General features: G+C 40.3%; 1 protein-coding gene across 3 annotated transcripts in view; it reads left to right on the top strand.

Annotated features, from left to right (window-relative positions):
* Positions 1-22,239, top strand: part of slco1c1 (solute carrier organic anion transporter family, member 1C1) — a 202,398-nt gene extending 180,159 nt beyond the window's left edge. For 2 of the 3 annotated variants that reach the window (XM_060903857.1, XM_060903860.1), the window contains 6 exons: positions 9,270-9,465; positions 12,171-12,336; positions 15,863-16,032; positions 17,291-17,355; positions 17,496-17,613; positions 21,761-22,239. In XM_060903857.1, coding sequence (XP_060759840.1) covers positions 9,270-9,465; positions 12,171-12,336; positions 15,863-16,032; positions 17,291-17,355; positions 17,496-17,613; positions 21,761-21,986 — 941 coding nt within the window. In that variant the 3' untranslated portion in view covers positions 21,987-22,239. The remainder of the gene's footprint in view (positions 1-9,269; positions 9,466-12,170; positions 12,337-15,862; positions 16,033-17,290; positions 17,356-17,495; positions 17,614-21,760) is intronic. The other variant, XM_060903859.1, reaches the window with a different exon arrangement.
* The last annotated feature ends 227 nt before the right edge of the window (positions 22,240-22,466 follow it).

Below are 22,466 nucleotides of genomic sequence, written 5' to 3' on the forward strand. Positions count from 1 at the left end.
AACAGAATTGCAGCAATTTTTGGCAAGTACTGGTTGCTCCCCACATGCAACATCAATCTCCCGAATTCCTCATATGTCTGGGCTACAGATTACAGTGGCAAGATGGAAACCTTTTTTTAACAAAAATAAAAAATAAAAAAAAACCACCCAAGCCTGGCTAAAGTTTGCAAAAATAGACCCAATCTCCTAAAACTAATAAGGAATAATGTGTTATGGTCTGATGAGATCAAAGTTTAACTTTTTGTCCATAATATCAAAAGACATGTTTGGCACAGAAAAAAGCACATCACCAAAAGAACACCATCCCCACAGTGAAGCTTGGACTCTTATTGTTTTTTGCTTCAGTTTATTTGTTGTAATTTCACAATAAAGGTAGAAAGATTTCTTACATTATTTATCTTAGTTTCTTTTTTTTTTAACATCAAAAAAGCCTGCCATTTTAACACGGTGTGTACTGAATTTTTATATCTCAAATGTACAGCATTTCTGTTGCTGTTCAGATGGACCAGGACCATATGTGTCTGTGATCTCAATATGTTTCTCACTGTCTTGATTAGGCTGATCTGAATCATATGCTTTTAACAAGAAACTTTTAAAAGTCAACTCTTTTGCCATTGTCTGTTCAACCATGTGATTGGAAAGTAGATTACAGTACTCAGTTTACCCTTGGGATTATTAAAGTATTTCTGATTCTATTTCTGAATCTGATGTTAGATCTTGGTATCACATGCCTTGAGTTCTGTAGGGAAAGGGAAATTTGAACTTTGGAAATGAGTAAAGTAGTATCTAACTGGTTAAAGAAGAATCTTAATGATGAATAAAGTGTATATGACTGTGTGACAGGAATTTTTAATTCTGTGATCAGTGCCGGACTGGCCATCGGGAGTAGCGGGAGTTTTCCCGGTGGGCTGGTGGTTCAGTGTGGGCCGGCGGAGAAAAAAAAAAAAAACAGTTGCGCGCTGGCCTTAAACTGTTAACATTGCTTATCATATTAAAGGCCAGCGCGCAACTATAATAAGCAGTGTTAACTGTAATAAGCAATGTTAACTGTAATAAGCAATGTTAACTGTAATAAGCAATGTTAAGTTTCTTAAAGAAACTGTTAACATTGCTTATCATATTAAAGGCCAGCGCGTAACTGTTTTGTTTTGTTTTTTCTCTCCGCCGGCCCACACTGAACCACCGGCCCACCGGGAAAACTCCCGCTACTCCCGATGGCCAGTCCGGCACTGTCTGTGATTGAATAACATATCTGAAATTTTTGTGCATGCCAGGAGGAAGTTCTACCTATAAGACTAAAAAGAGAGTAACATAACATATCTGTCCCTGAAACAAACCTCATGATGAGAAGTGTTAGCATTATATAGCTAGGAGGTGAACTTTGCTAACTGTCTAATTTTATTAGATAAAAATGGATATTAAAGAAAATTGGGATCCATTTAGCGAATCCAATTTTAATTCTTGTCTAGTTTTGAACAAAACCACTGTCACTGTAATTTGTGAGAAAATAATGATTCCACAACAGTGGCTATATAAATTAGGTCGTATTAGGTAATGTATCTAATACATAGCAAATTAGGTAATAATTACATAATTAAGTAATTAGGCCAGCATTAGGTAATGACAAACTCCAAATGGTAGAACATTTAAACTGCTACATTTAAAATGTGAATTCTTCTCTCTCTCTCTCTCTCTCTCTCTCTCTCTCTCTCTCTCTATATATATATATATATATATATATATATATATATATATATAGTGGTGGGGGCAACAGCATCCATACATCCCAGTTTACCAAAACACTCTATGCCTCAGGACACTTCAGATCTACTCCTTTACCAAATAAAAGCTATTAAAGGATATGGGACATGGATTTTTACCTGGGCATAATTATGTATAAAGGACATAAGAAATGCCATCTAAATCACTGCAGGGCGTCAAAAATGTGAAAATCATCACATTATTCAAGTTTTTTTATACATCAGCATAAAACAAGGATTCGTTAATGAGCTAGGTGGTCACGTGACCCGTGACGTCACAAAAACTTTCCAAGGAGCCAGCGCTTGGGAATCTAATGTAAACAGGTTACCGAAATGGACACCATCGACAGTGACATTCCCGATGTTTCACAGAGATGTGAAGTTAGACCCTATCAATTCGAACCGATAGCTGGAAATTCACATGAACATGGATCTTGTCTTTACTCTGACGAGTCAGATGATTCTGAGAGTGAGAGTTCATTCAGCCCTCATGAAACTGAAAGTGGTCGGCTCGATAACACTTCCTGGTAAGTTAAAAACAATTCTGCTCAAAGGCTAATGATCTGTTGAAAGAAGTATTATTTTTGTATCATACATTGAAAGTTCATCATAGATCTAGCTAAAGTCCGTTGCAAGCTAGGGGTTTTTTTGCTGATATTTTTCGAGATTGATTGAGATACAGTGCTTTCAGAGTCCGAGATGAAAACATTCAAAATGGCGAAACGAGTCAGAATTATGATAATCAATAATTCAATAATTGATACACCCAAAATTATAATACTAATCCTTACCTCGGCTTTCAGTCGCTTAGCGCAGAGGTCTTCAACAGGGGGGTCGCGAAATCGCACCAGATCACTCATATCAACAAAAATATTCCTGCCCTGTCCCCTGGCCTCCGTGCAGGGATGCAAACAGCGCGCCTTTCGGCGGATGCCGCCTTTTTCACAGCTGAATCGCGCAGATCCGATTTTTTAAAAAAAATAGCGATTTTAATTCATGAAACATGAAGTATAAGGATGAGAAAAAAACAGTTTAAATCGGGAAGCTGCGCACATTTGTGCAGCCTGGCGCAAATGTGCGCAGCTTCCCGATTTAAACTGTTTTTTTTTTCTCATCCTTATACTTCCTGTTTCATGTTTCATGAATTAATATCGCTCAGTACCTGAGTATTAATGTTGAAAGAATCCTCAGTGAAATGGTCCGAACACAGTTTGTGGGAAACAGTAGGTGCAAAGTTTTTTCAACAGGTGTTCTGTAAAGTTATCCTACCAAGCCTACTGCGCATGCGCGAAGCCTACTGCGCATGCGCAGGTGAGCCCACACTTTCCTCAGCTTCGGGTCCTTGGGGAATGCAAAAAAACTTACTCCAGGGCATTTCCCATTGGAATTATTGCAACCATAAGCAGCACAATACACCATGATGTCCAATGTACTTTAAAGACTATAAAAACAATTTTCTTGTCATCCACTTCTCCATTCATCTACCCGCTTGTGCTGTGCCCGAAAGTTTTTGTGACATATGCTCACGTGACAGCGGCTGTTCCGGTTGCAAAAAATGCATATCGGAAGTCGAGCAGAAATGCCATATAATCATCACGAATATAACGATTTTGCTGAATTTAATAGATGATTTTGTATTTGTTGATGCAATTAATTCATATCTTTAATGGAAAGAAACTGATATAGCGTGCTTTTATGTTTCATGTCCCATATCCTTTAACAAAAGGCTTGACTAAGCAGATATGCTTTCAGCCTGGATGTTAACACTGAGACTGTGTCTGAGACCCGAACACGACTTGGAAGGCTGTTCCATAACTGTGGGGCTCTATAAGAGAAGGCTCTGCTCCCTGCTGTAGCCTTCATTATTCAAGGCACCAACAAAGAGCCTGCACCTTTTGATTGAAGTAGTCCTAGCAGATCATTAAAGACCAGAAGTTTGCTCAGGTACTGCAGCATGAGACCATTCAGTGCTTTATAGGTCAAAAATAGTATTTTATAGTCAATATGAAATTTTATTAGGAGTCGGTGCAGTGTAGATAAGACAGGGGTGATGTGGTCATATCTTCTATTTCTAGTAAGGACTGTTGCTGCTGCATTTTGAACTAACTGAAGCTTGTTTATGCACTTATTGGAGCATCTAGACAATAAGGCATTACAATAATCCAACCTGGAGGTAACAAAAGTGTAAACTAGTTTTTCTGCATCATATAGTGACATTATATTTCTTATCTTAGCAATATCTCTGAGATGAAAGAAATCTATCCTCATAATATTATCTACATGAGTTTTAAATGAAAGACTGAAGTCAATAATCTCATCCATCCATTATCGGTAACTGCTTATCCTGCGCAGGGTCATGGGCAAGCTGGAACCTATCCCAGCTGACTATGGGTGAGAGCCGGGGTACAACCTGGACAAGTCACCAAATCATCGCAGGGCTGACACACAGAGACAAACAACAATTCACACTCATATTCACACCTACGGTCAATTTAGAGCCACCAATTAACCTAACCTGCATGTCTTTGGACTGTGGGGGAAACCAAAGCACCTGGAGGAAACCCATGCAGACATGGGGAGAACATGCAAACTCCACACAGAAAGGCCCCCATTGGCCACTGAGGTTGAACCTAGAACCTTCTTGCTGTGAGGTGACAGTGCTAACCACTACACCACCATGCCGCCCATTAATAATCCCACCCAGGACTTTTACTGCTGGACATTATGTAATTGAAAAGCCATCAAGAGTTACTATGTAATTATAAAAGACTACTTCTGGCTGCATGTGGTCCTAATACAAGGACTTTTCTTTTGCCAGAATTAAGTAGAAGGAAGTTAATAAACAACCAGTGTCTAATGTCCTTTACACATTCCTCAACTTTATTAAGCTGGTGTCTCTCATCTGGCTTTGTTGAAACATACAACTGTGTGTCATCATCATAAGAGTGGAAGCTAATACCATGCGTATGAATTATTGTACCCAGTGGTAGCATATAAAAAAAGCAGTGGGCCTAATTCAGAACTTTGCAGAACACCAAACTTTAGAATTGACAAAATTCAAAAATCATTGACAAACGTTTGAAAGACTGAATGGGCTTTAATTAGTCCCTATGGCATTACAAAGTATTCATGGTGCCCGTTGGCAGTGGAAAAGGTGGTTCATCACCTTCTCAAAAGGGAAAGAAATTATATGCACTTTCCAGATCTCACTTTGTGAAGAATTGTTCACTGACACACGGGACCAAAGAAGAGTATATCCATATTTAACAGTGATCTAGGATTAGGGTTCAGATTAGGGGTTAGACGTAAAGGGTCTCCTTTTATATTTCAAAAAGGAATGTGGATTAAAGGATGAATCCTTATTGGAGGGCCTTCTGGATGTACTCATCCATGGCTTTGGTCTCCTCACGGGAGAGAGGATAAACATGATTCCATGGAGGGATCCCAAGTACAGTGTGTTGGAAGTTTAATGTCTCTACTTTTACTGAACCACCTCATTGAGGTCCAACTAACAGGAGGGACTCATAATGTCCTGAGCTGTACCTGGGTTTTCCATGGATGTGGAGACATGCAATTGAGGTATGTGTAAGTTCTCATTGTACAGCCTCTCTGAAGCCCTTATTGAAACAAGTGAAAAAGCTATTTTTTTGATGTCAAAAATTAGAGCACTAATTTACTGGATTGCAGTAAAAATCTGTGACACTTGGAAGGTTTGCCATTAAATTGGTACAATGTGCCAGATATTGTGTGGCAATTCTAAAGGAACAGCTGCAGCACTGCTGGCTGACACAGACAGGGTGAGATAGTTTGAGGAGGAATAGTGAGCTGGTGCAGGTGTTTGTGGACCTCCTCTATGGTAGAACCAATGCAAACCAACTCTCAGTGATGGCCACAGAGCAGTCTTCTTGTTCCATGACTGCAGAGTTCTGGTTCATTTCTATGTTCTAGTGGCTTACTGTATTCATGAAGTGTTTATTAAAACAATCCAAATCAGCAGGCAAAAATGGACTCAGACAGACACCGATCAATCAGCAGATAGACAGGGAAATGCAGACAAGACAAAAACATTATTATTATTATTATAGTGACTTTCACGATCAATACCTACAGACAGCCTGGGCAACTCTTCATTACAGGTGGGCAAGAACTGAGATCAGCAAAGGGCACCACACAGGGTGACCATCTTACCATGAGCTTATATGCCATCAGTCTTCAGCTGCTGATAACTCATCTACAACTCTCAAGTGCAACTAAGCAGTGCTGGTTTGCTGATGACACAACTGGAAGTGGCTCACTGGAGGATGTGAGAAAATGGTGGGATGAGCTGTCAGAGAGTGGACCAGCACTAGGATACTTCCTGAATGCAAAAAAGTGCTGGCTGATTACGAAGCCCGAGAAAGAAGATGCAGCCAGGGAGGTCTTCAGTGACATGGCAATTAACATCACTACTGAGGGTCACAAATAGCTTGGGGCAGCTCTTGGATCGAGGTCATATCTTAAGGAATATGTCGTGAGAAGGTAGAAGTCTGGGTACATCAAGTCATCAAGCTTACAGAGTTCGCCACATCACAACCTCAAGCAAGCTATGCAGGCTTCACGTTTGGTCTATAGCATCGCTGGACGTACTTTCTTAGGACACTGCCCAATATTGCTGACCTGCTGGAGCCACTTGAGCACACGATAACTGATGCTCTAATTCCTGCTATTATGGAATGTTCAGTCACCAAAGCCAAGCGTGACCTCCTTGCACTTCCTGTGCACATGGGGGGCCTTGGGCTTACAAATCCAGCTACAGCCTCATAATATGAGGCTGCAGTCAATGTCATGGGATCTTGGTGAGGCAAATTGTGGAGCAAGTACACCAGCCTCCAGATGTGTCGGAAATAAGGTCAATACAATTGAACGCATGTAGAGAGAAAAATAAGTCCTTGAACGAGAGGCAAGAAGAGGTCAAGAACTCCCTATCACCAGGAACCATAAGAGCCGTTGAGCTAGCCTTGAAGAAGGGTGCATCGAACTGGTTAACAGTGATCCCTTTCAAGGACCTGGGATTCAATTTAAACAAGCGAGAATTCAGGGATGCCATTAAGTTTAGATATAATTGGGAATTCTCAGACGTACCGAAAACATGCATATGCGGGGACTTGTTCGATGCAGATCATGCAGTGATTTGCTGGCGGGGCGGTTTTATCATCCAGCGCCATCACAAACTTCATGACTTGGAGGCAGAGATGTTAAAAATGGTGTGTAACGATGTTGAAATAGAACTGGTACTGCAGGAGATTACAGGAGAAAGCTTGAACAGGGGCGTAAAACAGAGCCCCTGATGCTTGATTAGACATTCACACTTGTAGGTTTTGGGAGAAGCAGAGATCTGCATTCTTTGACATCTGGGTGTGTCACCCAATTGCAGAATCATACAGAGACCTGAGCCCCAAGCAAGTCTACTGACAACATGAGAACGAAAAGAAACGCCAGTACGCAAGTAGAGTTATGGAAATCAAGCAAGGTACATTCACGCTACTGGTATTCAGCACAACAGGTGGAATGGCAGAGGAATGTAAGAAGTACCACAACAGACTTGCGGAGCTACTAGCAATTAAAAAGGGCGAGGACTATGCAAGTATGGTGTCATGGCTGAGAGCGAAAGTCTCCTTCACAATCCTATGCTCGGCTCTACTCTGTCTGAAAGTATCAAGAACAGTTAGAAGGACATTAGATATTAATAATGCAGACATTACACTAGAGAATATGGCCACATGAATAACTTGAAGCTATTTTTTCAGTCTTTTTACTTTTTAAGCTCAAATTAGTATAGGTTTTGATTTTTTTTTTTTATATTTGCATATTTACATATTCAGATTTTTTTTCTTAACACAATTTCGCATTTTTATATAGCTTTATTGTGTATATATATATATATATATATATATATATATATATATATATATACAGCCAAATTTTAGATTATTTAATGTACCTATGTATTATTATTATTATTATTATTATTATTATTATTGCTCTTGTTTATGTGGTTGTTTGTTTTTACATAATGGTTCATGTATTCCTCCAGGCTATATTATTATTATTATTATTATTATTATTATTATTATTATTCCTGTTGTTCTCTGGAATACTATTACAGAGTTTAGGGGTGATGTGAGAAAAACCTTCCAGGAGCTGAGTGATTCTCAGAACTAACATTCAACTGCACAAAGTGATAAATATTACTCCTGAGACTTGCATAAGACTTTTTTTTTCCTTTTTTTTCTAATTAGAAATACTGATGGACAGAAAAATGCTCACTGATGGAGAAAAACTGAAACAGAAATATGTTCATGTTGAAATATTTGTGATTGTGTTGCATTTATCAATGCTGTGCTCGTGTCACTCCCATGAAAAGTGTGCTGCTTTAATGCAAAAGAACAAGAGCTTCTTTTCTTACCATTTTTCTGCGTGTTTCATGCATGTGCTGAAAAGTAAAAGTAGAGGAGAGCAGACAACAAATATTCCAAAACTCTGTGCAGATATACAGTACGATGCAGCAACTTGGTGATCTAATCAACAAAATGACAATCATGATGGTTTACAGTGCCGTCCACAATTATCTCCCCCCTGGTAAATATTTGTGTGTGTGTGTGTGTGTGTGTGTGTGTGTGCGGGGGGGGGAATTCACCTTTTGGTGAAGTTGCTTCATCTTACACTGAAAAAAATGAGAAAAATCCAATTTTTAATTGAAATAAATTTATTCTGAGAAAAACTAATCCCTCATCAAGAAATAATTACTTTCAACCAAAACCCATGGTAAAACCACATTTTCAGTTTAATTAAAAAACATATGAATTAATGATAAGGACATGGATTGGGAAGCCAAGGAGTCTGAAATTATGTTCAATGTAGAGAGACCTAGTGTAAAATAACCAATTTGCTTTCACAAAAATATCAGTTATTATACTTTTTGCTTTCAGAGTGGTGTGTATGGGGCTCTTGAAAAGCCATGTCCTCCACCACTAAAGTAAGTATGGGGTTGACAACAACTTTTGACTGGCATAGAGTCCTCAAGAATCAAGAGAAGGCAGAAAACATGTTGGACTCATAGAACCGGACATATAAACCATGTTAGGGATTGGCAGCACAATTTACTGTTCAATTCCATTTCCACTTTTGTGCATAACTGTTAGCTTGTGTCTGCATATGCTGTTTGTATCTCAGCATCATACCAGATCAGACCTGTGTTTTATAGGAAAGAAATGTTCTTATTTGCCAGTGTTTAGCCTTAATGAAAGACTGGAAAGACTGGAAAGACTGGAATGGCATATTGATATAAAATCCAAATTATTTGAGATTCAGAGAGGAAGAAGGCCAGCATACACTATTCTTTCTTTTCATCAATTAACTCTGCAGTATCTTATTGACTCTGATCTCGCTTATGGACCATGTGGACATACTTTTGTTATGAAGAGGGAACTCAGCAATTTGAACTTTACATAATGTCGGTCTATCTTCCAGGAATAATCAACATCCCAGCCGTTGCCTTAGGAATGTTCTCAGGGGGAGTGCTTATGAAGAAGTTTAAGTTGGGCATCATGGGAGCTGCCAAGTTTGCACTGGGAACATCTCTGTTGGGCTACTTCCTTTCTCTGTTCTTCTTTGCCTTGGGTTGTGAGAATGCCAAAGTGGCTGGGATCACTGTGTCATACGATGGGTATGTAATTTAATACCCTGAATCTTTAAAGCACTGAATGCTAACAAGTTAGCACAAAATCACAGGCATATCCATGGTGTCACTATGTTTACAGTCCTATGCATACTGAGTTACGTCACAGTACAATTACACATGTAAAACGGTCTCAGTAGAATATCCAGAGCTTCATTCCCATTTCTGAGTGTGTATCTTGTGTGTAAATATTTTTATAATGATTTTTAATGGGGGGCGGCACGATGGTGTAGTCAGTGGTTAGCACTGTCTCCTCACAGCAAGAAGGGCCTGGGTTTGAGCCCAGCGGCCGGCAAGGGCCTTTCTGTGTGGAGTTTGCATGTTCTCCCCGTGTCTGCGTGGGTTTCCTCCACAGTCCAAAGACATGCAGGTTAGGCTAATTGGTGGCTCTAAATTGACTGTAGGTGTGAGTGTGAATGGTTGTTTGTCTCTGTGTCAGCCCTGCGATGACCTGGCGACTTGCCCAGGGTGTACCCCGCCTCTTACCCATAATCAGCTGGGATAGGCTCCAGCTTGCCCTTGACCCTGTAGAACAGGATAAGCTTATCCTGTTCTACAGGGTCGCCGGCAAGCTGGAGCCTATCCCTGCTGACTATGGGTGAGAGGCGGGGTACACCCTGGACAAGTTCTGATACACTAGTGCATCTCAAACTATTGGAACATCATGAAAAAGTTATTTTTTTTGTAATTTAATTCAGAAAGATAAACTTTTATATATTCTTTATTCGTTACATGTAAAGTAAAATATTTCAAGCCTTTTTTGTTTTAATTTTGATGATTATGGCTTATAGCTCATGAAAATCAGAAATCCAGTATCTCAAAATATTAGATTGTTTCATTTGGAGTTTGAGAAAACAGTATAAATACCATGTATCTCTCAATCTAGATCAGTGCACACAACCACAATCATGGGGAAGACTGCTGACTCAACAGTTGTCCAGAAGACTATCATCAACACCCTCCACAAGGAAGGAAAGCCACAGAAGGTCATTGCTGAAAAGGCTGGCTGGAAAAGGTGCACAAGGATTGTCAAGAAAAGTTGATTCAAGAATTTGAGAGAGCTTCACAAGGAATGGACTGAGGCTGGTGTCAGTGCATCAAGAGCCACCACTCACAGATGTCTTCAGGAAAGGGACTACAACTGTCACATTCCTAATATCAAGCCCCTCCTGAACCAGGGACAACATCAGAAGTGTCTTACCTGAGCTAAGGAGAGAAAGGACTAGATTGTTGCTCAGTGGGCTTGATAAAACACAGTGGACCAACACCAGCAGATGACATGGCACCCCAAATAATCACAGACTGTGGAAACTTCACACTGGACTTCAAACACCTTGGATTCTGTTCCTCTCCACTCTTCCTCCAGACTCCAGGATCTTTACTTTACTTTACTTTCATCTGAAAAGAGGACTTTGGACCACTGAGCAGCAGTCCAGTTCTTTCTCTCCTTAGCCCAGGTAAGACGCTTCTGATGTTGTCTCTGGTTCAGGAGCGGCTTGATATTAGGAATGTGACAGTTGTAGTCCCTTTCCTGAAGACGTCTGTGTGTGGTGGCTCTCTGTGCACTGACACCAGCCTCAGTCCACTCCTTGTGAAGTTCTCCTGAGTTCTTGAATCAACTTTTCTTGACAATCCTCTCAAGGCTGTGGTCGTCCCTGTTGCTTGTGCACCTTTTCCAGCCAGTCTTTCCAGCAATGACCTTCTGTGGCTTACCCTCTTTGCGAAGGGTGTCGATGAGCGTCTTCTGGACAACTGTCAAGTCAGCAGTCTTCCCCATGATTGTGGTTGCATGGACTGAACTAGACCAAGAGATACGAGGTATTTATACAGTTTTACTCAAAGTCCAAATAAAATACTCTGTTTTGAGATACTAGATTTCTGATTTTCATGAGCTGTAAGCCATAATCATCAAAATTAAAACAAAAAAGGCTTGAAATATTTAACTTTATGTGTAACAAATAAAGAATATATGAAAGTTTATCTTTCTGAATTAAATTACAAAGAAATTAACTTTTTCATGATGTTCCAATATGTTGAAATGTTGTGTAGCAAAGAAAAAATTATAATTGCTGATGGGGTGAAGCTTTGTGTTAGGAGACTTTATGTAATATTTATGGAATGGTCTTGGGTATTAGCTCTTTTCCAGGAGTCAGTAAGTTTCCAACATGAGGCAGTCTTCAGGACAAAGGACTTTTTCAGTCATGTGACAAACCATGGGGTTTTTCATCTTATTAACTTCAAATATTTGGAATAGTTACTAAGCTGCCAAATCAGTAAAATTGCAAGTAACAGCATTACTTAGTAACTTTAAATCTTTGGAAATAATCCGCAATGATATTGGGTAATTATTTTTTTTAAAAAGTGGTTGATAATTTGTCTCCATTTATGCTTACATCACACACTGTTTTACTATTCACTACTTTAAGTTCAATATCAGGCATTCACAGTATTGAATTGCTGGAAGAATGCGAGGTGATATTTATTTAGTTTACTTCAGTTGTTCCTTTAAACCAATTGTATGAAATATGCTGAAGGAAAATTGTGATCAGAAAAACACTGATCAAAGCCCAGCCATAACAATACAAGTTTGTGAATGGTGCTACCAGATGCAGTGCATTTATGATAATAAACTATTTGTGTGTGTGTGTGTGTGTGTGTGTGTGTGTGTGTGTGTGTGTGTGTTTGCTGAACAGGATAGAGAATATCTCTATTGAGGAGAGCTCACTATTTGTGAGCTGTAATGCAGACTGTCTGTGCTCAGAGACCGAATGGGACCCGGTGTGTGGTGAGAATGGTCTCACGTATGTCTCTGCATGCCTGGCTGGGTGCCGGATGTCTCGTGGCTCTGGAGTGGACATGGTAAGCAGGGCCTGCAGTGGAGGCTGGTATTCTTAATCAAAAAACAATGGCCTGTGTTTGTTGAAATAACTCAAATACCTGCTCTTTTCTTGTCTGTTTGCATTTAGTTCAAAGAGTGGAAAAAAATTTGTTACCTTTTCTGGCATTTCATCAGAGAAATTTGTTCTTTTACTTTTCAGCTTTGCTTGCTTGTGAAACCACCCTTTATTATAGCCTAGTAAACTAGACCCACCCGCCTAGCGGCCAAAAATATTTTTGCCTACGAGTGGGTCTAGCCTCGGACCATATCAACAACACACCCTGGGCATCAAATCATGCCCGCCAATCACAACGCAAGGTTTTTGTTTGGATTTTTTGGGTGGGCTTTTGCAGGAGTGACGACAAGGCTGCGCGACGCTGGAGAAAGCACAACAGGAAAGATGGCTACGGCTATTGAACAGCGCTCGTTTGACTCCACTTTGGAATCAGTTTTAGAAGAATTAGACTTGGAGTTTTCGTTGAAACATGAGCAGGAAGAGGCTCTCCGCTCATTCCTTTTCAAGAAGGACGTTTTCGCTGTTTTGCTGACCGGCTATGGCAAAAGTCTGATGGCTCCCCCACTGCTTTCTGTCGCTCTGACTACGTCACAGTCACTGTTGTGCTGATTGGTCAGAGCGTTGGCCTATACGCACAGAGACAGTTTGAAAGACAACGGGTTGTTCCTACCCACACCCTTCGGAAATGTCTACGACCGAGACCAGACTAAATATTCACATTTAGTCTGGCTTGCCAGGCTACCTTTATTACGCAATTTCTAAAAATACTATTTATAGTATGTACTGAATAATCACTGTATTAATTTTTAATAGTCCCTCATCTGGTTCTTTTATTAATTGTAAATTTATGATAGTAGATTTTTTTTTTAATGAAACAGCAATTCTGTCACACAACACAAAATTTAATGCATGAATAGTATACTAAAAATCACAAAGTATGAACTGACTACTAAATCTGAACTGATGACTACTAAATCTGTCAAATTGCAGGTGAATGCATTAATTTGTAACTTTAAATACACTGCCTGGCCAAAAAAAAGTCATTGTTTGGCTTTAAATAAGCAAATATTTAGGAGTGTTTTACTGGATAATTATTGCAGTGATTAATGTGGTAACGATTCTTTTAACTCTAACTGATGCAGTGAGTAGCTTCTCATTTCTTAAACAAACATGTCGGAAGATGTATCCCGAGGTCATGGAAAAAATGTTACTGTGTTTCAGAAGGTCAAATTATTGGCCTGAATTTAGCAAAGAAAACAACTAAGGAGATTACTGAAAGGACTGGAATTGGGTTAAGATCTGTACAACATGTTATTAAAACCAGGAAGGATCATGATGAAATGTCAACTTCACTGAAGAAATGTGGTTGGAAAAAAATCCTGACTGACCATGATCAGAGATCACTTAAACACTTGGTGAAGACAAATCATAAAAAAATGGACAGTTGAACTCATGAATATGGTTAATAGTGAAAGTAAGATAATTTCTACACTCACAGTGTGATGAGAACTCAAAGGATTGGGACTAAACAGCTGTGTGTCCATTAGGGTGCATCAGTTGCCCTCACTTTCATAAAATCTGATGCATTTTTGTTTGGGTGTTCCTTTTCACCAATAAAGACATCCTGTAAAATTTTTTTACCATATTCAAAAGTCTAATGGTGGTACCATGAGGTTCATTTTTTGCCAAAAAATGCTTATTTTATGTTTTCGCGTAAGGTTTGAATCACAATGTTGGACTCCATTTATTGATTTCTTGTGAGCCAGAGATCATGTTAAGAACCTTTGCAAGGGATTGAGAAGCATTAATGTGATTCATAATACATTTGTATTGTTCAAAAGTAGTTGAACAATGATTCAATGAACAGCTAAAACTCAAACTGTGCTTGATAATATATTTAGAATATGTATTAAAAATGTGTATCTAAGATATTTGGTATACTCTATAAGGTGCCATAGTGTTTCATGAAAAATTATCAAAATTTTGTCATAAAAGTCATAAAATAGTAGCTTTTTCCATAACTTTGAGCTCCTGGTGCCACCATTAAACTTTTGAATTTTGTCAAAATATTTCACCCAGTGTGTTTTCTTACCAAAAGGAACATAAAAACAAAAATGCATCATGATCGGAGGAACTTTTCATTTTTAGGGGGCAACTGATGCACCCTAGTGTCCATAAGAAAACCACTTGTTCATTATGATAATCAGAAGAAAAGGCTTCAATTTGCTAGGGTCGTAAAGATTGGACTCTGGAGCAATGGAAATAGGTCATGTGGTCTGATGAGTCCAGATTTACCTCTCGGTGCTGGTAGTAACCTGTTTGAACGGAGACACATGAAATATGGGGTGGATGCACAAGGATTTGGGCAGCTTGAGGGGGACAGAGGAAGGCGCTCTTGGCTTCTAAAGGACCTATGTGTGTGTGTGTGTGGGGGGGGGTTGAGCTTCTTGGTTACAGCTTTGAGTGGGATGTCTAAAAGCCACACCTTCTGCCCTAGCTGGTAGTCAAGAGCTAGAATCCTGTGGCAGTCTGCCAAGTGGGTCAGCAGAGCAGAAGAGGGCCACTCGAGCCTCTTTCCACACTTTGCAATAATGATGTGTAGACGCACCTGGATTGAGGGGACAACAGTGTTTTCTTCTTCTTCTTCTTCTTCTTCTTCTTCTTCTTCTTTCAGCTGTTGTAGCTGCATTTGTAAGGAATCCTGAAAGTACTCTGAGCACTACTTCCCACATCTTTGCACTTAATTGTATGTTTTTGGACAACGGGAAGAAATTAGAGAACTTGGAGGAAACCCACACAAACACAGGGTGAAAAAATCCAGCCCTCTCTCTTCTCAGTGACTGAGAAGAAAGAGGGCTGGTACCCCAGGGTTAGAGACATGCCAGCAGCAGAACTGGTGAGGGGATTGTGGGTATACTCAATCCAGGCCATATGTGAGCTCCAAATGGCCAGATTGTTGTCCGAGACACAGTAGAAGGCGGCCTCGAGCTCTTGGTTGGTCCATTCCGTCTGAGCACTGGTTTGAGGATGGAATCCTCATGACAGGCTGGCTTGACAAAATGCTCTCCACACTTGTGAGATAAACCAGGGACCATGGTCAGAGATGGTCAACAGGGATGCCAGGTTCAAATTAATGTGATCAAAATGAATGTCCAGCATAAGGTACAGTAGATATAAATATCTACACACCCCTGTTAAAATCACAGGGTTTTGTGATGTAAAAATGAAACCAAGATAAAGTAGTTCTGACCTTTTTCCAGCTTTAATGTGATATAGCAACCAACAAAATTCATGTGGAAATAAACTAGAAACATTTATGGAAAAACATCTGGGGGGGATGAAACCCTGAGATAGAGGAGGTAGCTGAGTGTGACTCTTTGGGGACTAGGTGAAGATATATTGTTATGTAACAGAACTGTAAAGCCTGTTTCAAATCCTAAATTTTTACTACCTTCACAGTGACTTCAATTAACTTCTGTGTATGTGTCCAGATGTTTGAGCAGTGCAGCTGTGTGGCAGGGGGAAATCTAACCGCCTATTTGGGGCAGTGTAAACATAGGGAGAGCTGCCAGCAAGTATTCCCCTATTTCCTTGCTTTGTCTGTCATCACTTCCTTTATCATCTCCCTGGGTGGAACACCAGGATACATGCTACTAATCAGGTAAGCTAAATTATTTATCATAATTTTTACATCAATTAATAATTAATCTATGATAAATATACTTAATATACTAATCTATAATTAGTATGCTTCTCCAAAAACATCAAACAGCTTAATTCCAAATTGCCAAAAGGGGGGGGAGGGGGTGTAAGTGTAGTGTTTCAACAAGTGCAGTGGCACAAGATGCAGTAGACTGGCTTGAATTGGAGCCCTCATCACAACAATAATCACAATGAAACCAGTCATTCAAAATTGCAGAGACATGTAAGACAACTAAGATAATTATATAGACATGTATAGATACAAACCAAATGTGTGCTGTTTACGGCTATAAAAGAGAAATTTCACCTTGAACAGTAAATTAAGTTACTTTTGCAGAATGTTCTGTCCTCGATGGACCTTCTGAAACTAAATGCGTTTTATCCATCTCCTGGTCACCTACCTATCACAGGGCTAACATCCATTCACATAGGCAATTTGGAGGAGCCTTTTGACCTGATCTGCATGACTTTGGACTGTGTGAGGAAACCGAAGCACCCGAAGGAAACCCACGCAGGCACGGGGAGAGCGTGCAAACTCCACACAGAATGACCCCGATCAGCCTCGAGGTTCAAACCCATAGCCTTCTTGCTGTGAGGTGACAGTGATAACCACTGTACCATATGTTAGTATGTTAGTTAGGACATGTTAGTTTTTAATAAAGCTGTGGGTGGCATGATTTCACAGTGAGTAGCTTTGCAGCCTTATGGCCGTGTGGAGTTTTACACATTTCACCCTGTGTTTGTGTGGGTTTCCTCAAAGTTCTCTAGTTTCTTCCCGTTGTCCAAAAACATACAGATAGGTGCAAGGATGTGGGAAGTAGTGCTCAGAGTACTTTCAGGGTTCCTTACAAATGCAGCTACAACAGCCGAAAGAAGAAAAAGAAGAGGAAGAAGATACATTAATAATCTACACAAAAAGGCTAAACAAACTTTAAAATTGAGTAGATTTTTATTTTATATGTCAGAGATAATGTTCCTCTTATACCACAGTGATTTTCCAACAATTACAGTGTTTAGTTTATTAATGAATCACACATTGCCCCTACATGTGGAAGCGTGTGTGAATGGGGCCATGTAATGGCCTCATACCCAGTTTTACCTGTACAGGCCCTGGAATCACTGCAACCCTGACGAGGATAAAATGGTTCCTGAAAGTGAGTGTGAGTGAGTGGATTGTATGGTCTTATAATTATATTTCATATTTCTTTGCACTACAGATGTATCAAGCCAGAGCTGAAGTCCCTCGCTTTAGGATTTCACACCCTGACAACACGCACTCTAGGTAAGTTTTTCTTAATTGCTTTACTAAATGTAAAATTGTGGTATTTTTGTTAAGCAAGCACTTTTCAGTTTACAAACTTGTAGTCTCAATATACCTCGATTTTGGCCAATGAAACCCAGCATAAACTTGCCATTTAACAGCTGGCATCCCAGCTCCAATATACTATGGAGCAATCATTGACACCACGTGTCTGAAATGGGGCCATAAGAAGTGTGGAGGAAAAGGAGCATGTAGGATCTACAACACTACTGCCTACAGGTAATAGTTTCACATCAATATGGCTGGAACCGCCCTCAGTAACTAATTTGTATTGTTTGTATTATTAGCTGTTTTAGGACATTTTCGACAACAATAAACTATAGATATCAAAAACAAACCTCAAAGTCAATTAATTTTAGGGTAGTTTTCCACATAAACATGTCTCATCTGAAAATCTCATCTCATCTCATTATCTCTAGCCGCTTTATCCTGTTCTACAGGGTCGCAGGCAAGCTGGAGCCTATCCCAGCTGACTACGGGCGAAAGGCGGGGTACACCCTGGACAAGTCGCCAGGTCATCACAGGGCTGACAAATAGACACAGACAACCATTCACACTCACATTCACACCTACGGTCAATTTAGAGACACCAGTTAACCTGCATATCTTTGGACTGTGGGGGAAACCGGAGCACCCGGAGGAAACCCACGCGGACACGGGGAGAACATGCAAACTCCGCACAGAAAGGCCCTCACCGGCCACAGGGCTCGAACCCGGACCTTCTTGCTGTGAGGCGACAGCGCTAACCACTACACCACCGTGCTGCCCCCTCATCTGAAAATGATTTGAATAATATACACTCACCAGCCACTTTAATAGGAACACCCTACATCCACCTGCTGTTTGATGCAGTTCTCTAATCAACCAATCCCTTGTCAGCAGCATAATGCATGAAATCATGCAGATACAAATCAAGAGCTTCAGTTAATGTTCACTTCAAACATCAGAATGGGAAAAATTGTGATCTCAAAGTGTGACTTTCTTTCACTGTGGCATGGGTGTTGGTTTGAGCCAGATGGGCTTGTTTAAGTATTTCAGAAACTGTTGATCTCCTGGGGTTTTCTCACACAACAGTCTCTAGAATTTACACAGAATGGTGCAACAAAACAAAAAACATTTGAGTGTGTGAGTGACAGTTCTGTGGATGGAAACAAACACCTTGTTGTTAAGAGAGGTCAGAGGAAAATGGCCGGATTGGTTCGAGCTGCCAGGATGAATATAGTAATCACTCTTTACAACCGTAGTGAGCAGAAAAGCATCTCGGCATGCAACAGCAGAACAGTACATTGGGTTCCACTCCTGCAGCCAAGAACAGGAATCTTAGAATCAACAAGTTCCTATTAAAATGGCCAGTGAGTTTATAAGAAACAAATTAAGTTATTAAATTAATCATCATCATAATCTGACACATTTGAATGGTATTTCTTATTTATTAATTGAAAATTTTGTCAAATACTTGATGAAAAAGTAGAAGCCTTTATTTGTCACATGTACGCTCAAGCACAGTGAAATTCGTCCTTTGCATTTAACCCATCTGAAGCAGTGAACACACACATGCACAGACACAAGTGAGCAATGAGCACATGCACATACACATACCCAGAGGAGTGGGCAGCTATATATAGTACCCAGGGAGCAGTTGGGGGTTAGGTGCCTTGCTCAAGGGCACTTCAGCCCAAGGCCACCCCATGTTAACCTAACCATATGTCTTTGAACTTTGAACATTTGCAATTGGCAAATGTTTCTCACACTTGATCCATTCCCCAAATCAGGTGATGTACAGTGCTTTTCCACATTTTGTAATGTTACAGCCTGGAATTATTATTATTATTTTACATTTGATTTACACACTGGGCAGCATGGTGGTGTAGTGGTTAGCACTGTTGCCTCACAGCAAGAAGGTTCTGGGTTCGAGCCCAGTGGCTGATGGGGGCCTTTCTGTTGTGGAGTTTATATGTTCTCTCCATGTCTGTGTGGGTTTCCTCCGGGTGCTCCGGTTTCCCCCACAGTCGAAAGACATGCAGATTAGGTTAATTGGTGGCTCTAAATTGATCGTAGGTGTGAATGTGAGTGTGAATGGTTGTTTGTCTCTATGTGTCAGCCCTGCGATGATCTGGCGACTTGTCCAGGGTGTACTCCACCTTTTGCCCAATCAGCTGGGATAGGCTCCAGCTTGCCCCGACCCTGCACAGGATAAGCGGTTATAGATAATGGATGGATGGACATTTGATTTACACACTATGTCTAACATTTGAAGGTAGAAAATATTATTTATCGTGACACAAAAGTTATTTAAACCAAAAAGCCGATGTTTATCACCCCCGTATCACCAGTAGAAACACCTTTGGCACTATTGGAAAGTCTTTATCAGCTTTACACATCATGATCCTGATATTTTTGTCCATGCTTCTTGGAAAAATTGCTTAAGCTGAGATTGAATGGAGACCATTGGTAAACAGCAATGTTCTTTGCCTTGCCACAGATTCTCAATATACCGTAACTGAGGTCTAGACTTTATCTGGGCTATCTGACACATTCTTGGTTTTGAACCACTCCAGGGTAGCTTTGGCAGTATACCTAGGTTGTTGTCCTGCTGGAAGGTGAACCTGTGCCATATATCCTTAGTGTCTTGCATAGGTTTTCTTCTAGGATTGCACTGTATTTGCCTCCATCTTGCTATCAGCCCTGACCAATTTCCCTGTGCCTGTTAATGAAAAATATCCCCATGACTGCCATGCTTCACTGTGGGGATGGTGTTCTCAGTATTACGAATCATCTCCTTGTCAGAATGTCTTTGATTAAGTTGTAATGCTATAGGATCAGTGTAGCCTGGATAAAGTATTTCACGTCTCCAGATAAGGGGTTAAATTCCACAGTTAGTGTAAGTATAAACCTGCCATTAAAAAAAAAGGAGTTTTATACGTTCTTCAGCCCAGTGTGTCATGGTGTTAAACAAGGTACCAACTAAACACTGACCAAATGATTTCCTGGATCCTAAGCAAGCTAAAATCATATGCATGAGTCCAATGTAAATGTGTACAGTTGCACAGGAAAATGATAATAATTCTGACACAGAATGCCAATTTTGAAGCCATCCATCCATTATCCATAACCACTTATCCTGTGCAGTGTCACAGGCAAGCTGGAGCCTATCCCAGCTGACTATGGGCGAGAGGTGGAGTACACCCTGGACAAGTCGCCAGATCACTGCAGGGCTGATACATAGAGACAAACAACCATTCACACTCACATTCACACCTACGGTCAATTTAGAGCCACCAATTAACCTAACCTGCATGTCTTTGGGGGAAACCGGAGCACCCAAAGGAAACTCATGTAGACATGGGGAGAACATGCAAATCCCCACAGAAAGGCCCCTGTCAGCCACTGGGCTCAAACCCAGAACCTTCTTGTTGTGAGGCAACAGTGCTAACCACTACACCACTGTGTCGCCCCCCAATTTTGAAATCATTTTAATCAAAGGCTATCAATATATACTGCATCAGGAGAAAGACTGTTTACCCTTTAGGTATATATTTTTTTAAAAATTGTATTTATATGGGTATTTATATATTTTTCAACAGTGGTGCTACACTTGACCTCCAACGCTGCGAACCCACTTGGATGCATTATTTTAGTCACTCTTGGAGTAAATTCCATGAATGCATTACACCGCAGTTTTGTGATCCAAGTATTTTATGAACATCCAAAAAGTCCCCAAAGTGCAGACTTTGGTGGAGAGTGAATTTTGATTCCATTCCAGGACTTCCCTTTGAACAACAACCAGTTAATAGCACTGAATGAGGAGGGTCATGAACCATTACTCACATCATCACACCACAAATATCTGTGAGCTGGGCATTAGATTTTTTTTTCCATCAGGGTCTCTGATTATCTTTCTTAGAGTTCTGTTTTTGACTCTTAATTCTGGCTGATCCTGTCTCGATCTCAGCCAAGTCTCCACCTTTGCAAGATGTAGACACAGGAAGACTTCAGACCTTCAGTGCTATCTCCAGCACTGTGCCCAGTGAGTTACAAAGACCTTGTCCAAGATCTCTGGACAAGCTGACTCAGCTGAGGCTATGATAGTTTAGATAGAATTAGTCCATTAAGTAGATCAGTCTTTTGCCCACTTCACACAGTAAGATCCTAACAGCTGCCTACACTCTGTGTGTATGTCTGCCATTAAGCTTCATTCCACTCATTTTGAGCAATTTTATGCAAATGAATGACATATAATCCCAGTCCTTTAACATTAAAAATGTGGAAAAGTTCAAGGACGTGAATATGTATGCAAGGCACTGTATGTTGTAAATAGAAGCTGTCAGACATTTTGGTTCGAATTTAATCTGCTATACTCTTTCAGGATTGCATATCTGGGCCTAACACTGGGCCTCAGGACAGTTTCCTTCTTCCTCTGTGTTCTGGGCTTGGTGATCTTACAATGGCATGTCAAGAGGCAGAAGACCAGAACACTCTCTAATGGAAGCACCATCACAGAACTGCAAGCTCTGCGAAAAGAGGAAATCAGCAACTCACATCAGTCCCCAAGGACCTCAGACTATGACCCTGAGAGGGAGACACACTTGTGACAATACTTTTATTTGTAGAGTGTGAAAAAAATCTACTGAACAATGTGAAGTACAGAACATTGCTATTTTGACATTGAAATAAGTCACAAAATGTACATGATTGTAGGTATAAAAATTTGGGGAAGATTTCTTTCTATCTTAATTATTTCAATGTTGTTAATTGTGGAAAAGCTTTTTACCAGGAAAGCAAAAGTCTTATTTTTGTCTGTATTTTTCTAAATACTAAATTGAATATACTGTCATGTGAGTGTACTGTTGGAATGGTGAATTAAAATGCCATCCATGGATTTATTTGACAATAATTTGGAGCACTGTTAATGGACAGTTGATGGCAGGGCCGTTGACAGCTTTGGCTGGGCCCGGGACAAAATAATCTGAGTGGGCCCCCCCCCAAATAATCTGAGTGCCCCCCCACACACACACACATACGCACGCATGCACATCGCCACACAGCAACCACCCACACCCAACCCCTCTTTT

Source organism: Neoarius graeffei, chromosome 21 (genome assembly GCF_027579695.1).
Source record: "Neoarius graeffei isolate fNeoGra1 chromosome 21, fNeoGra1.pri, whole genome shotgun sequence".
NCBI lineage: Eukaryota > Metazoa > Chordata > Actinopteri > Siluriformes > Ariidae > Neoarius > Neoarius graeffei.